General features: G+C 45.8%; 1 protein-coding gene across 22 annotated transcripts in view; it reads left to right on the top strand.

Annotated features, from left to right (window-relative positions):
- DAB1 (DAB adaptor protein 1) overlaps nucleotides 1-15020 on the top strand; it is a 1138859-nt gene that overhangs the window by 1091974 nt on the left and 31865 nt on the right. For 15 of the 22 annotated variants that reach the window (XM_045477573.1, XM_045477561.1, XM_045477556.1 and 12 more), the window contains 2 exons: nucleotides 11805-11855; nucleotides 11947-11994. The exons of 4 other annotated variants lie outside the window; for them this stretch is intronic. In XM_045477573.1, the coding sequence (XP_045333529.1) occupies nucleotides 11805-11855; nucleotides 11947-11994 (99 nt within the window). The remainder of the gene's footprint in view (nucleotides 1-11804; nucleotides 11856-11946; nucleotides 11995-15020) is intronic. 3 more of the 22 variants (XM_045477565.1, XM_045477563.1, XM_045477570.1) reach the window with 1 other exon arrangement.

The raw sequence follows: 15020 nt of genomic DNA, 5'->3' as shown, positions 1-15020 counted from the left end.
GACCATGTCCCAACCCTTGCCCAGCTCACACCCCACAGGGGAAGGCTGCCAACAAACCAGTTAAAATACTAATAGAGTTGGGGCGCCTGGGTGGCGCAGTCGGTTGAGCGTCCGACTTCAGCCAGGTCACGATCTCGCGGTCCGTGAGTTCGAGCCCCGCGTCGGGCTCTGGGCTGATGGCTCAGAGCCTGGAGCCTGTTTCCGATTCTGTGTCTCCCTCTCTCTCTGCCCCTCCCCCGTTCATGCTCTGTCTCTCTCTGTCCCAAAAATAAATAAACGTTGAAAAAAAAAAATACTAATAGAGCATGAGTGCGAGCCATAAAACCAAACAGGATAACGTGGTGAGAGGTGGGGCTACTCTTTTACTTGGGGAGAAATGGTCAGAGGAGGTCTCCCTAGTGACGTGACAGCTGAGCAGAGATCTGTATTATGAGAAGAAACCAGTGAAACAGGAACAGGAGAAAGCACGGGCAAAGGCATGTCCCAGCGGTCCATGAAGAACAGAGGGAAGACCAGTGTTGGCCAGAGCACAGTGGGAAAGGGGAGAGTGGAGGGTGAGCTCAAACACAGGTGGCAACTAGGTGTGGACAGTCCTACAGGCAGTGGTGCAAAGTTTGGGTTTTATTCCAAGTATAATGGAAGACAGTGGAGCGTTTTAGGCAGGGAAGTAAGCCTGATCTGGTTTTTTAATACCATCGTGACTGATGTATTAGAGATTAACTTAAGGAGCAAGAGTAAAAACAGAAGTCTAGGCAAAAGAGAAGGCAGCAGAAAAGATGAAGAGAGGCAGTCAGAGCCTGGAGACAGCATTTCTTTTTTTTTTTTTTTTTTCCAACGTTTATTTATTTTTGGGACAGAGAGAGACAGAGCATGAACGGGGGAGGGGCAGAGAGAGAGGGAGACACAGAATCGGAAACAGGCTCCAGGCTCTGAGCCATCAGCCCAGAGCCCGACGCGGGGCTCGAACTCACCGACCGCGAGATCGTGATCTGGCTGAAGTCGGACGCTTAACCGACTGCGCCACCCAGGCGCCCCTGGAGACAGCATTTCTTAGTGAATGGTTGGGTGTCCAGGTGCGGGAGAGGAGGTGTCAAGTGTACCTTGTACATCTGAGGGCTTAAGCATCTAAGCATGAGTTGGTGGCCTTTACAGACATCAAAAGACAAGGAAAGAATGTGTTGGAAAAGATCCAAAGTTCTTTGGACGTATTAAGCTTGAGAGGCCAAATAGTATGGGATACAATTTCTAGCAACTAAGGGGGAGGGTGATAAGATCAGATATTGGCTCAACTTCAAGTAGTGAGGAATGTCACAGATTGACATTATTAGTCAATGTCAATTAGTGGGGAGAACCAATGGATCTCACTAATGGGGAGGACTTGAAGAATTCAGATAAAAATGCCATCCAGATTCTAGAAGGGCTAGAAGGATAGCCTATCTCTTTTTTTATAACTTTTTCTGGAACATCTCCTTACTATTTCTTTGAAATCAGAACAAAGGCCATTTACCCTGACTGCAAAGCCTCACTGGGTCAAGTGACAGAGTGAATATGAGATCCTTTCTAGAGTTTATAATAGTAAATGCCAAGTCTTTGTGAGCGAGCAAGTGTGTGTATGTGTGTGTGCATACATGTGCACACACGTACATGCCGAGCATTTGGAAACACCATATGGACTACCATACCCTCTGCTTAGTAAGTCATGCTATAACCAAGTTTCTCTCTGTTCAGTTTCCTATTCTCTTATATAAACAAGTTCATCCATTCCCTCATTCTGTTTTTTTTTTTTTTTTTGTAATTTGTCAATTCAGTATAATTTCCTGTTGTGTGCTAGTCACTGGGCTATCTAGATCTTAGGAATACAAAAATGAGTAAGATACAGTTTCCCGTAAAAGGAACTTAGTTTCTACAAAGTCTTAGTCTATAGTGGCGAAGAGAGAACCAGTGAAGCTTGACATGTACGATGCCCAGGGGAGGATCATCTAATCACCATCCTTAGGACTTTGGAGGAAGGTTTGGAAGAGGTAACTAGACCCAAGTCTCTAGGGATGTGTTACAGTTCTCCTGATGAACAAGGATGGGAAGGGTAGCCAGTCGCAGGGAGTAGCTTGTACCAGAGCCTGAGGGTGAGAAATATACTGAGAGACCTGTTAGGAGGGCATGTGAAATTATGACACAAAGTTGCAAACTGTTTGTATGTTGACCAATCAATCAGATAGTGGAGGATAATGCTCTTCGAGATTTCCTGACTCCAAACCTTTGGGCTGCCTTCCATGTCTATTCTGTAGGTGAACACTGCCTCACCTGATCTTTGGAGATCTATGAAGTAGCCATTTTCCTCGCTGTTTTACATATGAGCAAGCCAGGCTTTCCTTGAGGCCTTAGTTTTCTTGTTGTAAAATGTGTGCCAGGTTTCTCCGCTCTGATTTACTGTTTTCTCTTAGTGTGCACACCTAGGAGTGGAATTGTGCTAGGGTAGTAAGGAACTAGGTTAGGAGTCAGAACTTGGGGTTTCATCTCAGCTCTGCCATTCACGTCATGATTTTGAAAAAGTTGGAGGCCTCAGTTTCTTCATCTGAAAAAAAAAAAAAAATACAGGGTTAAGTTGACTCAGAGATCCCTTCAATCTCTTCTAATTCAACTACTCTGCAGTTCTTCAACTCCTGAATCTATTCAAACTGCCATCCACAAGGTGCTACGAATCATCGTATTCCTAAAGAATACTCCACCAAATTGTTGACTTCCTATTTGACCCAAAGAAGCAGACACATATTTGGAGGTCTTACACATATTTGGAGGTCAGGTGCCAGGCTAATGACGCTATTACCCGAAACCTTGCCCCAGCTAATGTTCCCCTAGTCTTGTGAGATGGATATTTCCCAAATCTTACAACGAAGAAAACTCAAGAGATGAGTAAAGAGGTCCAATTCCATTCGCCCAAAAATAGACGTCGGGTTTTGGTTGTTTGCCATGTCTTCAGTCCTGTGAATGGCATCGCAGCAGTGAAAATGGTACACCCTCTGTGAAATTGCTCATTGTGGGGTACCCCTGTTGTGACACTCCTCATGCTCCAGCCTGAATTGGAAGCCTCCAGTTTCTGTAGCTTGGCTGTTCCAGCTCAGAGAAGGGACAGCATCTCAGTCCTTGCAATGTTGGCACTGGGCCTTGCTCATAGTGAGCAGTCAGAAAGTTTATTAATTATTAAATGAATTCCTTGAGGATCGAATCCAGGAATGAAGACGTGAATAAGGAAATGAATGCCTAAGCACGTAAAATCTGCATTCTTCCAGAGAAGAAAAGGAAAAGCATGTTGCACGGAACGGCTGTCAGAGCAGCAGGCAAAGCCCTCCTGACTATTTTTTCCTCTGCTGTGACATCTCTCCATTTGTGATTTCCTCTGATTTGCTCTGCACTCAGCCTGAGCCTCCGCTACTCTCGCTTGATTTCAACTGCATCCAGTATTTCTTGTTACGGTTTGGGTGCCATCTGGATCCTGGGAGTAGCCTCTCCAAGAGACACACACCAGCAAAGAAAGAGATGACTGACTCTCAGAGAAGATCCCCTGCCCTCCTCCCCACTCTCGTGTTGAGATCCTGTCATCCTGCTGACAGGAGCCAATTTCGCATGACTGTGAGTCTAATTCACTCCCTTTTTGATGCCAAATCTTGTTAGGAGTTTTGAAAAAATCCTTGAGTTTTTGCTAATGTAGAACTAGAATAATAGATTCTTAAAAGGAGATGCCATAAAGGAAGAGATCATTAAAAACAAGTAATTGCCAGCTTTGGGAAATTGTTCCCCTTCGGTTTTCGGTTTTCTCTGTCCCTCTCTACCTACGCAGTTGTGTTTGCACTCTGACCGCCACTCAAGTACTAAAGCCATCTTGCAGCCTAACAAAGGAGCTAAAACAAGAAAGGGGACTCCACATTCTAAAATTCTCCTTGTCAACTATTAGAGCTTTGGGATGAGGTCCTGAGTCAGGCCCAGGAAGCTTCCACAAGTGTAAATGCATGAAGTCATCGCAGTGCTCTTACAGAAACTTAATGGCCAGGATGGTGTTTTCAGCATTTCTCCCTAATGCCCATCACTGGCCCCATTTTGGCTCTCACCAGACACATTCCTGTACCATCATCTCTCTCTTTATGATCACTAATACTGTCACATCCCCAATACCACCACTGCCTCCATCTCAAAATGTCGGCTGCCTCCAGTTTCCCCGACCCCCGAAGATGGGGTCGGATGCCATGTGTTTCCTAATAAAGACAACAGTGGTAGCGGTTACTGGCACGAACCAGTTCGTTACTGTGAACCAAGCGCTATGTACTGAAGGCTTTGCATGTTGCACGTTACCCCATAACACCAATCATTTGATAATTGTCTGTTTTCTTTTCCGTCTCCCTCAGATGATATAAGGTCAAGGACTGTGACTTATCCTAGCTGCTCAACAAATAGATGTGGAGTGACTTAGTGACTGCCTATCAGAGTCTATGACAAACACCACTGGCATCACCACTGCACCCCAGACACTGCACCCGCCATTTTGTAGGAATCACAATCCGCGTCTCCTACCCATCATCACTGTTACTGAGATCAAACTTACTTAGCTCTGAGTATCTTATTGTAAAAGCCACCCTCAGCCTACAACTCATGCCACCAGCCCCATCCTTATGCATTTTGTCAAGAAAATAATGGCTATGTTTTAGAATATCTGGGCTTGAAACTGTGGTGTTGCCAACTGAATCCTGAAATAGAGATGGAGAAGGAGAGAGGAGAAGGGCATGCGGTAGGAGGATGAATGATGGGGCTGACCCCCGGAATGGTCCAGCCTCCCCAGTGTTAACACTGGGGGAAAGGTGCCGGAGGAGGAGCCTGCTGGGGCTTTGTCTGTTCTAGGAAGGCCATGTCGCACCTTCAGCTCCTCGAGGTGACTTTGCCCCTTCCCAGGATCAGTATTACCAAACCTATGCAATGTCCTGGAACCTGTCTACCCTCACCTACCAAGCAAATATCCTCCCTTGCTTGCTTGCTTCCCTCCTTCCTTCCTTCCGCCCTGCTCCCTCCCTCGGTCCCCCTCCCTCCCTTCCTTCTCTTCATCCCTTTCCTTCCTCCCCCTCTTTCCATCTCTCCCTCCTCTTCGTCCCTCTGCCCCTTTCTCCCTTCCTCCCTCCAATCATCCCTTCCCTTTCTGTAGTTTTGTCATCCATTGAGATTTTACTCTGCCAGCTACTGTGCTAATTTTATTCATATACATCAACCTTCTTGGTGTTTCCTCTCAGCAACCCTACATTGGCCTATGTTTCAAGGAGAAAACTGAGGCTTGGAGTGAGGAAGGATGTTTTCAGGGAAATGCCAATGATGAGGCAGCGGTTTGAACTGAAAGCTGCTGTTTCAGACATCCCTCTTTCCATTCCCCCATGCTGCCTGGCCTAAAAACATCAAACTTCTCACCCTAGAAGTACCTTTTATTTTCAAATGCAAGCAAATGGGTTTTCTTGACATTAGGGTAAAGTTGGGAAGCTTAACGGTTAAGAGTCAGATTCTGGAGCCCCAGCTGCCCCCTGTTTGTGCACATTAGCCTGGTCAGGTCAGCTTAGCACACTGACCTTCCAAGAGGTCCACCTTTCTCATGCCACCTGAATAAAGCACTAGCAAACGCCTTTCACCTCCAGTCCCCATCCTGAATTTCTCCTTGCATAGTCAGTCCATTTCAAACTGAATGTCCACTGATGGATGGAGGGAGGGAGGGGGGTGGATAGACAGATGAAGACAATATGGTACCTAACACACAATGGAATATTTTTCAGCCTTAATAAGGAAGGACATGCTTCCATATGTGGCAGGTTGGCTGAACTTTGAGGACATTACGCTAAGTGAAATAAGCCAACCACAAAGGACAAATGCTGCATGATACTACTTATCTGAGATCTATAAAATAGCCAAACACACTGAAGCAGAGGGTAGAATGGTGGTCACAAGGGGCTGGGGGCAGGGGAAAGTGGGAATTGCTATTCAGTGGTATAAGTTCTAGTTATGCAAGGTGACTAGGTTCTAGAGCCTGCATTGTGACGGTAATTAAAAGTACTGTATTATACACTCTAGAACTTGTTAAGAAGGTAGATCTTACATTAAGTGTTCTTGCCACAGTAAAAAGAAGTGGGGGCGGGGAAGGCTGTTTCAAAGACCAACTTAATTTCTAGGAAGCCAGATATAGATATTTCATTGTCCAAGGATTTACAGATGTATTACGCTGGGAGGCACTTCCAGGAAGACGTAACTTTCATCGTAAGGTCTAAGCATTTCTCTGCCCCTCTAACCTTCCAGACAACCTCTGGGATGCTCCTAAAATGGTGGCTGTGGAAAGGAGGGCCATTACCTGCCAAAATGAGTTCCAACTTTGAGTAATTAGGCAATTTTTTGGTCATTACAGAAACATATCCTCAAAGCAGCACGATTCTTCTATTAGATTAAGACATTGGGTCCAGAAGACCATTGGGCCCCAAATCTCAGTAGGCCTGGAAAATGTTGGCATTAAATGGCACTCCATGCTGTTGTAATGATAATGAACCTTCATGAATTTCCTCTTGAAACATGAATCTTAATTTCCACCCCACAAATATCTAGCTCAGTCAATGAAAAAGTCCTTTACACCAGAAGGCTGCTGTTTTGTGTAAAATGCATTTGTCTTCATGGTACCATCTAGACAGTGTAAAGAATTCAGTTCTCCAACAGAATCTTTTCAGTTAGTACAAAAGTAGGGATATTCTTTAAAAGAACAGAAGAGACTGTGTAAGGAAGCAATATGTCCAGGATTTAGAAAGTTCTCAGTCATCCGGAAGTTGTTTTTATAAATATATATTCTCTGGGGTGCCTGGATGGCTCAGTCAGTTATATGTCTGACTCTTGACTTCAGCTCAAGTCATGATCTCATGGTTCATTGGATCGAGCCCCAAGTCGGGCTCTACACTGACGTGTGGAGCCTGCTTGGGATTCTCTTTCCCTCTCTGTCTGTCCCTCTCCTGTTTGTACTGTATACTTTCTCTCTCAAAAATAAATAAATTTAAATAAATAACATATATTTATAGAGAGAGAGCTAGCCGAACTGTAAATACAGTAGCCACTAGCTACATGTGGCTATTTATATTGAAATTAATTAAAAATAAATAAAATTTAAGACTCAGTTCATCAGTCCCAGTAGCCATATTTAAAGTGCTCAATAGCAACATGGAGCTATAGGCTACCATATTAGATATTGCAGACATAGAAATTTCCATCACACGGAAAGTTCTATGGGACATGGCTGCTCTTGGGAGAAATCATTTATTATCATCAAATTTTCCATTCCCTATCTCAACTCCACCCCCACCCCCACTTTGTTCTTCATTTGCCAAACAGAGGTGTGTGTGTGTGTGTGTGTGTGTGTGTGTGTGTGTGTCTATCTATCTGCCTGTGTCTGCCTGTCTGTCTGTCTGTCAGGAAGTAGGAAAACAGCTGTTCACTCTTGGCTAAAGGTGACAAAAAGCTAAATCCCTAGATACCACAGCAGGAATTCATCTTCATTAGCATGTGTCTTCCTTGTTAGCTCACTCACCAGGAAAAGGCACATGCATTCGAATGCCTGGAATCACTACGTGCCTTAATAGTAGCCACTTTGGTGCAGTTACAACTCACTTAGGTTAATCCATTTCTCTTGAGCTTTCTAAGTGGGTAATTGAATTCATTCTTTTGCAGCTTTGGCCTGAGTTCTGAGTTTAGATCTAGATACCTTGCACCCTCCCAATCCCACTCCTACCCCACTCCCAAACTAGAATGATTATATATTCTTGCCCTGCTCGGAGCTTCAGAATAACAAGGACCACGTATTATTCGTCTCTGTATCTCCAGTGCCTAGCCAGAGTTTGGCATGTGAAAAGTACCCGGTGAGTGTTTGTTAAAGAAATTAATTAATCAATTATAGAATCAATCAAGATGTGTTCAGTTTTCCCAGTAGGACTTTCACTAATTATTCCTACAGAGAGTTCATTCCCCAGCACAGTGATTCCCAAGTCTGGCTTCGCGTTAGAGTCACCTGGGGATCTCTTAGAACCGACTGATGCCGGGGTCCCACCCCAGACCATTACAACCAAATCTTTGATGGCGGGGCTCAGGCATCATCAGTAGTTTGGAGAAAGCTCCCCTAAAGGATTACCTTGTGCAGCCAGGGGTGAGAACCACACAAGGTTCTGATTTGGCAGCCGTAAATATATTTGCGTCCTTTTTGACGTGTTCACGTCCCATCTCATCCACTGTCACATTGGCTGTAAGATTAATAACGTGAGTCTGGTCTTAATAGTTACTTTACTCAGTTATGGGACAACAGTGTCCCCACTGCTCCCAGCAGAGACTCTGGGAAGATAGACTCCCGATGGAGGCTTTACTTCCATGTCTTCAGGAAGATTCAGGCTAGAACTGTCTTGAAACAACACAAGAGAGCCTCTTCTGTTACATCCTCACTGGAAGTGGATGGTTTGAGTAAATGTGAGCTGGTATTGTGTCTTGAAAAGTAGAATACAAAGCTGCATGCCTGCCACCATAATAAGTGTGAGAAATCTATCTATAAGGTGGGGAAAAGACTTGAAGATGAATGAATGAAAACTCTAATAGTAATTGTGGGTAAAGCAAGCTGTGAGTTGGGAGGACTTGGGAATGGACTCCGGGTCCTGGCCGTGAGACTCAACGGGGAGGAAGTGCATGGATGGCACGATCTCCCCACTGGCTGGATGCAATGCTCTGACTATCCCTGAGGCTTGCCCCAGACGGGAGGAAAGGGGTCCAAGGAATGACTGAGCCAGGATCACAACAGGAAGGTGCTTGTGGTGACAGGACAGGAGGATGATCAGGCAAGACTGTGGCCAGAAAGGAGATTCAAGGAAGAAGGCAGGGTCAAGAATGGACTGAGAGGGGCGCCTGGGTGGCGCAGTCGGTTAAGCGTCCGACTTCAGCCAGGTCACGATCTCGCGGTCCGGGAGTTCGAGCCCCGCGTCAGGCTCTGGGCTGATGGCTCAGAGCCTGGAGCCTGTTTCCGATTCTGTGTCTCCCTCTCTCTCTGCCCCTACCCCGTTCATGCTCTGTCTCTCTCTGTCCCAAAAATAAATAAACATTGAAAAAAAAAAATTAAAAAAAAAAAAAAAAAAAAAAGAATGGACTGAGGGAATCAGGACGAGGGCCAGGACGTGTGGGGCATCCTTCTACATGGGATCTGGTCTGGGCTCTCAGGCAGGGGTACTTTCTAAAGAGGGGCCTCCCTTAAGATTTTTCTTCTTCTTCCTCTTTCATTTTCCAAATGTCATATAATAGTCGTTTCCAAACATTAAAAAATGTGTGCCTCTGCATGCCAAAAGCGGGCCAAATGACACAGGCTGAGACGATACTAGGAACAGCTACTGTTTATTGAACATCTACCATGTGCCAAGCACCAAACGAGACCTCACACACACATCTCAAGTAATCCTCTCGATAAACCTGAGGCAGTGTTAGCATTATCATCTGCACTTTAAAGACGAGAAAACTGAGGCTGACCGGTTTGTCCAAGATCGCACAGCCCACGTGTGGCATGGCCAGGGTTCAGCCCACATCTGCGTGACTCCTGACAGATGCCTTTGCTCACCTCACACGCCCAGACCGAGCTTCGTCTAAATGGATAGAAATGGCCTCCTCACACCGCAGCCCCACACCTCACCAAAGGCCACCTCTTCTGTCACCAGGAAAGTGACGGACTCACACCAGTGCTGGTTATCCTCACACATATTCATTATATGGTGGGGGTTTTATGAGAGTCTACAACAGGCTGTTTTTCAAATTTATTTAATTCATCCATCATGCTCTGAAGCCATTTGCTTTTTTATATTGGACAGATGTAATGAGATTTTGGACACTAAAAAATGTTTTTATTAAAAGTTATGACCCAGAGCTAGATGGTAGGGGCTGTGCCATAAATCCCTAGAAGTGTGTGAATTTATAAAGGATGTAGCGACATAACCTTAACCTTTTAGGCCACACCATAGATTACAGGATCACTTAGGCTAATACTGTCTCACTACCTCTCTCCACCTCTGGCCAAATAGAATCATCATCACAATAATTTATGTGGTTATCTGATGTGGTTGCCCTTCCTCTCCTCTTTGCCACAGTTGACCTCTGGCAAGCCAGGGCCTGATGGAAGCAGGTGGTTGAGGACAGAACTGGTGGTGGCTGTGGGAGGCACGGCCACGTTGGGTCTTTGGCCCTGCTTCTCTGTAAATGGGGCTGACTGACCTAACAGTCACCTTTTCTGCAGACAGGGTGGAGATGATTATGGGGGACGGTTTCTCCACTCCTTCATTGCCAACAGGAAGCTCTCCTCCAAAGTGGGAAATGATTCAGTTCTTTCTGTTCATGCATAATAACTCCATTTCAGTGTTAATATTGTCAGATTTATATTAATGCTGCACTACTTGTATATCATCCAAAACGTAATTAGCTTGTACATAGTGACCAAAACATGATGATTAAAAACATATATAGAGTAGATGTTATGTATATTATCTATAATATATATTATCACTGCGACTTTGGTAATTAATATTCGTTTAGCAGACCGCCAAGGTATCAGATGGTGAGAGAACAACAAAAGACTGAAAGGAAATTGTACTAGAGAAGTTTGTTACTATAGGTCCTGGAGGAGGTACATAGCGCACCTCGGGAGATCACTTGGGAAAGGTCAAGGCAGGGGGCAGGTAGAGAAAGCAGGGCAGGACCGAAGACACGTGCCTTTATTAGGACCCACAGTGAAGTGCTTTGGGTTCCCTGGACTGAGGCCAGAGTGGGCCATTTGCACCAAAAAGAGCAAGGTTTTGGTAAGCTCTACAGGGACCTTAAGGCCCTGGGAAGCCAGAGAGACTGCCAACCACAAGGCTACTGGGGGAGGCATTCCAGGAGCTTAGAATTGCTTGTGACTCTGCAGGGTGTTTATCTAGAGCCTGCCTCGTAGCCTCATGGGAGAGGCTCGTGTCCCTTCAAGGCCCCTGCAGCTGAGCCACATAAATGAACACCATTGCAGCAGTATCAGGTGGTTTAGCCAAATTCTCAATAATCGTAAACAGTAAAATGAGAAAATTAACAAAACGATTAGATTTGGTCACCTGCCAGCTACTTCTACAACGTGCATCCATTCCTGTATTCTTGAGCATGGCTATGTGCCACTTCCTCCGTGAGCAGCCAGGATTCAGGAATAAACACAGCTTGGTCCCTGCTCCAGGAAGCGCAGTGGATGTCCCATCCCTCTGATGGTTTTCAGCTCCGAGGATCAAGGAAGGCTTCATGGAAGAGGTGCCCTTCCGGCTGGGCTTTGAGCTTGCAGAGGTGAGAAGAAGAGCATTTCAAGCATAGGGGGCAGCATGCAGCAGGGCACTTACAAAACCAGCTGGTCACAGACGGCTCCAAAGAGTTTGACTGAAACACATGGTAGTATTTTTAATTTGTAAAACCAAAATGTTGAGCGTAAACATCGTGCTCTTATCCGCTGACCCCCGCCACCCAACCATGGAGGCTGGCTGGGTGATGTCTGTAACCGCAGGAAGATAGGCTTGAAACCTACAAACTTACCCTTGCTGTGTTTCCTAATCAGGCCCGTGTTGTATCACCGGCTTCTGCTGGGAACACGTCCAGGGCTTTCCTAGTACACTGGTCACAGCTCCTGCCTGGCGTAACTGCAGATGCCATCATCCTCACTCATAAATCCATGCCATCTGTGTGTCACGCTCTTCATCCTCATTCATCATCCCTTACCCTTTCAGAACGGCCATCCATTCGAGGATTTTGAAGAACGGTTTGCTGCGGCCACCCCGGTAAGAAGGAGAGGGCCCTGCCCGGTTAACCATTCCACGTCATCATCCCATTGTTCATTTCATGCTCATAAGTCATGCCTTGTGGTTACAGAACAGAAACCTGCCGACCGACTTTGATGAGATTTTAGAGGCAACAAAGGTAAGGCCTCCGGGCTCTTGTTAAATGAGGGTCGTTCTGGCCATTCTCATGCCTTCCATATTCTCATCCAGCCTGCATGAATGGCAGGTGCTGGCTGTGCTCCGGGGGTGTCTAGTCTAATGTTCACAGGTGAGCTCTGTGATGAGGTCAGATGGCATGTGTATGTTGATACGTGTGTGCGTGCTGAGCTTGTGTTGCAGAGGAACTGACACGCTCTTGTTTTCATCCAACAAATATGTTTCAAGCTCCCAGAATGTCCCAGGAACTCTGATAGATGCTAGAGGTTCGGTAGAGCAGGAGGGCACAGACTCTGTCCTCAAGGAGCTCACACCGCACAGCATAGGAAAGACGGGACAGGTTAGCCTGGTGTAGTGTAGTGCAATGTAGTATAGCAGGGGGTCAGGCACATAAACAGGATGTGCAAAGTGCACCGACTTGAATAAAAACCAGGTGAGGCTTCTGTTCAGTTGATACACCCTGGACTAGGGGCACTGGTCTGCTGCCGATGTTTGTTCAGATCCGTTGATACATAGGCCAGTGCATATTATCACCCCTGAGAATAGGGTGTTTGGGAAGCCTGTAGGACAGGGGGTCCTCAACCGTGGCTGTCACTTAGAATCACCAGGAGAGAGTTTAAAGTCGCAGTTACAAGGCTGTACTTCACCTAATTCAGAATCTCTAGAGGTAGGAACCAGGCATCAGTATTTTCCCCCAAGTACATCCAAGGTTGAGAATCCCTGCCTGACCTAAGAGTGTCACATAAGCCATTCTGGATGGTGGGATGGGGTGCAAACTGAGTTAGGAAGCACTGCCCAGAAAAAGAAGAATCCCCTGATTTGTGTCGGGAAGGATGGGTGGGAAAGGCAATTGGGGAAGGAATTGAATGTTCTCGGTAAAAGGAAGAGCGTGTGCAAAGAGCCTGAGATGGCCCCTCCTTTTGTGACCCTGTATCTGTCCTCTCCATCACACCGCCCTGATTTTGTCCATAGGTTTGTCTTTCCATCCAACCACCAGCCCCTGAGAGTAGGGATGGGAGCAGGCCCATATCCCCTGCTCTCAGTACAGCAGCTGATGAACAGTAGGGGCTCCAAACTTTTCCTGCATGAAGGAGCTCCTGATGCCAAAACATAAGGAGTGTGTCTGTGAGAATGTGTTTTGGGGGTCAGCCAAGGACATCTCCGCCTTCATCAATGGCGCTTTCAGAATCTGTCTGCAGGAGGGGCCTAGGAGTCTGCTTGCAGCCGTCTAGTTGAACGAGGGACCAGGGGACTCCTCTTGAAAACAGCAGTGGCACAGCACTCTAGATACTATTCGGAAACCATTGCTTGTTCATATCAAAGAATGGCTGTGGAGTAGCTGGCCCACGGGAGGTATCGAGGGGCTCGATATCTCCTCAACAACCGAGTTATCCCTGTCCCCTTCACTGGGCTTGGCAGCTTCCAGTATCAATCTGCTTACCCTGGAAAATACCCGGGACCTGAAGACCGCAGAATCTGCCGTCGACAGCCACATCTCTACCTGAAGATGTCTAAAGTGCTGGTAATGGAGAGGGGAATGGGCATATTGAGCTGGCCTTCCAGTTGAGAGCCCTTCAGGCAGATGTCCATCATGGCAGACCTTTTAGGAACCGCAGCTTCTGGTTAGAGAACATTGTGGCCACATTCCCATTATCTAGGATGCCACCTAACTAGGGCTTGTCAAGTGACAGACGAACGAGGCATTGCGTGGCCTGTGGGTCAAGCCTAGCTTCTTTTAACTCCCACATCACAGACAAGTCGTGTCACCTCCTGGTCTCAGCTTACGTGCAAAGTGCAACACCACGGGGCTCACTGAGCGTCAAACATGATGGTCATGTATTGGAAAATGTATTATAAACTATAAAATGTTTTACAAATGTGAATGGTTAGTTTCAATTCTCTTGAGGTCATTAAAATGATTAATTACAACAATATTATCAAATGGAACATGGTTTGTTAGGTTACACATAAAAAGGACTGGGGCTAACATGGCGGGGGGCGGGTGGTGAAAATAGATATTATTCCAGATCTCAATCACATATGGTTATTAGAATTATTTTTAATTTTATGTCCATAAGAATCCCCCTTTTCTATAAAATTTAATTAACTCAAGTTTCTATTTAAACAGCAAATCCAATGGAATGAAATAACAATCTATGTTTTATGCCCCTGCATGTTTTTCTCGTTTAATCCTTGAGTGAAAATCATCTGGCAAGAGGAAAGTCTATATCTCAAGACTGAAGGTTATTTTAAAAGTTGTGCTTAAGGAGAAAATTAGCCAATAAATTATATTTATGATGTTAGTAAAAGTGTGCCACGAGTTCAAACGCATTTGAAATGTAAATTGTGTGACTTAATTATTAACTTCATTTTATTATTTTCCTACCACTGAAAATAGTTGTAGGCCATTTTAAAAGCATTGAGCCCCAATTGTGAGGAAGCCCAGAAGCTTCATTTGAATTGATTAAACACAAGTATTTCTTTTATGAACCTGGGAGGGAACATAAGGATTGGCATAGTTTCGCCAAATAACATAAAATATTGTAAACATGCTAAAGCCTCTTTCCCGAAGACAAGCAAGTGTCTAGGGTCTGGCCGGGTCTGGTCCCACCACAACGTTACCCCTGTCCTGTCCACTTCGCTGGCCTCTTCCCTGCTGCTCTCCGTTCTCACACTCCGTACAAATTGCTTTGCTGCCCACCTGCTCACACCTCCCAGGCCCCTCTCCTTTTCTGCTCATATACTTTCACCTGCCTGGATTATCCTTTCTCATTCAGATGGGGTCTGTTCCCTTTAGAAAACCCTCCTTAAGCTTCTTTGCCAAAAGCTAGCTGATTCCCTTTCTCTGCTCTCCCACAGAGACCCCTGTCACCGTCCCTGACACATTACCTTGAAATTATCTACTTCCTTGGAACATCCCACCAGACTGCAAACTCCCTGCAGTCTGGGACTTGGCATTTCTCATCATTCTGTTCACAACTCCCAGCGCCCAACAGGTGTTTAGCGAGT

This window comes from Leopardus geoffroyi, chromosome C1 (assembly GCF_018350155.1).
Source record: "Leopardus geoffroyi isolate Oge1 chromosome C1, O.geoffroyi_Oge1_pat1.0, whole genome shotgun sequence".
In the NCBI taxonomy this organism is placed as follows: Eukaryota; Metazoa; Chordata; class Mammalia; order Carnivora; family Felidae; genus Leopardus; species Leopardus geoffroyi.
This window is presented reverse-complemented; position numbering and strand designations above follow the sequence as displayed.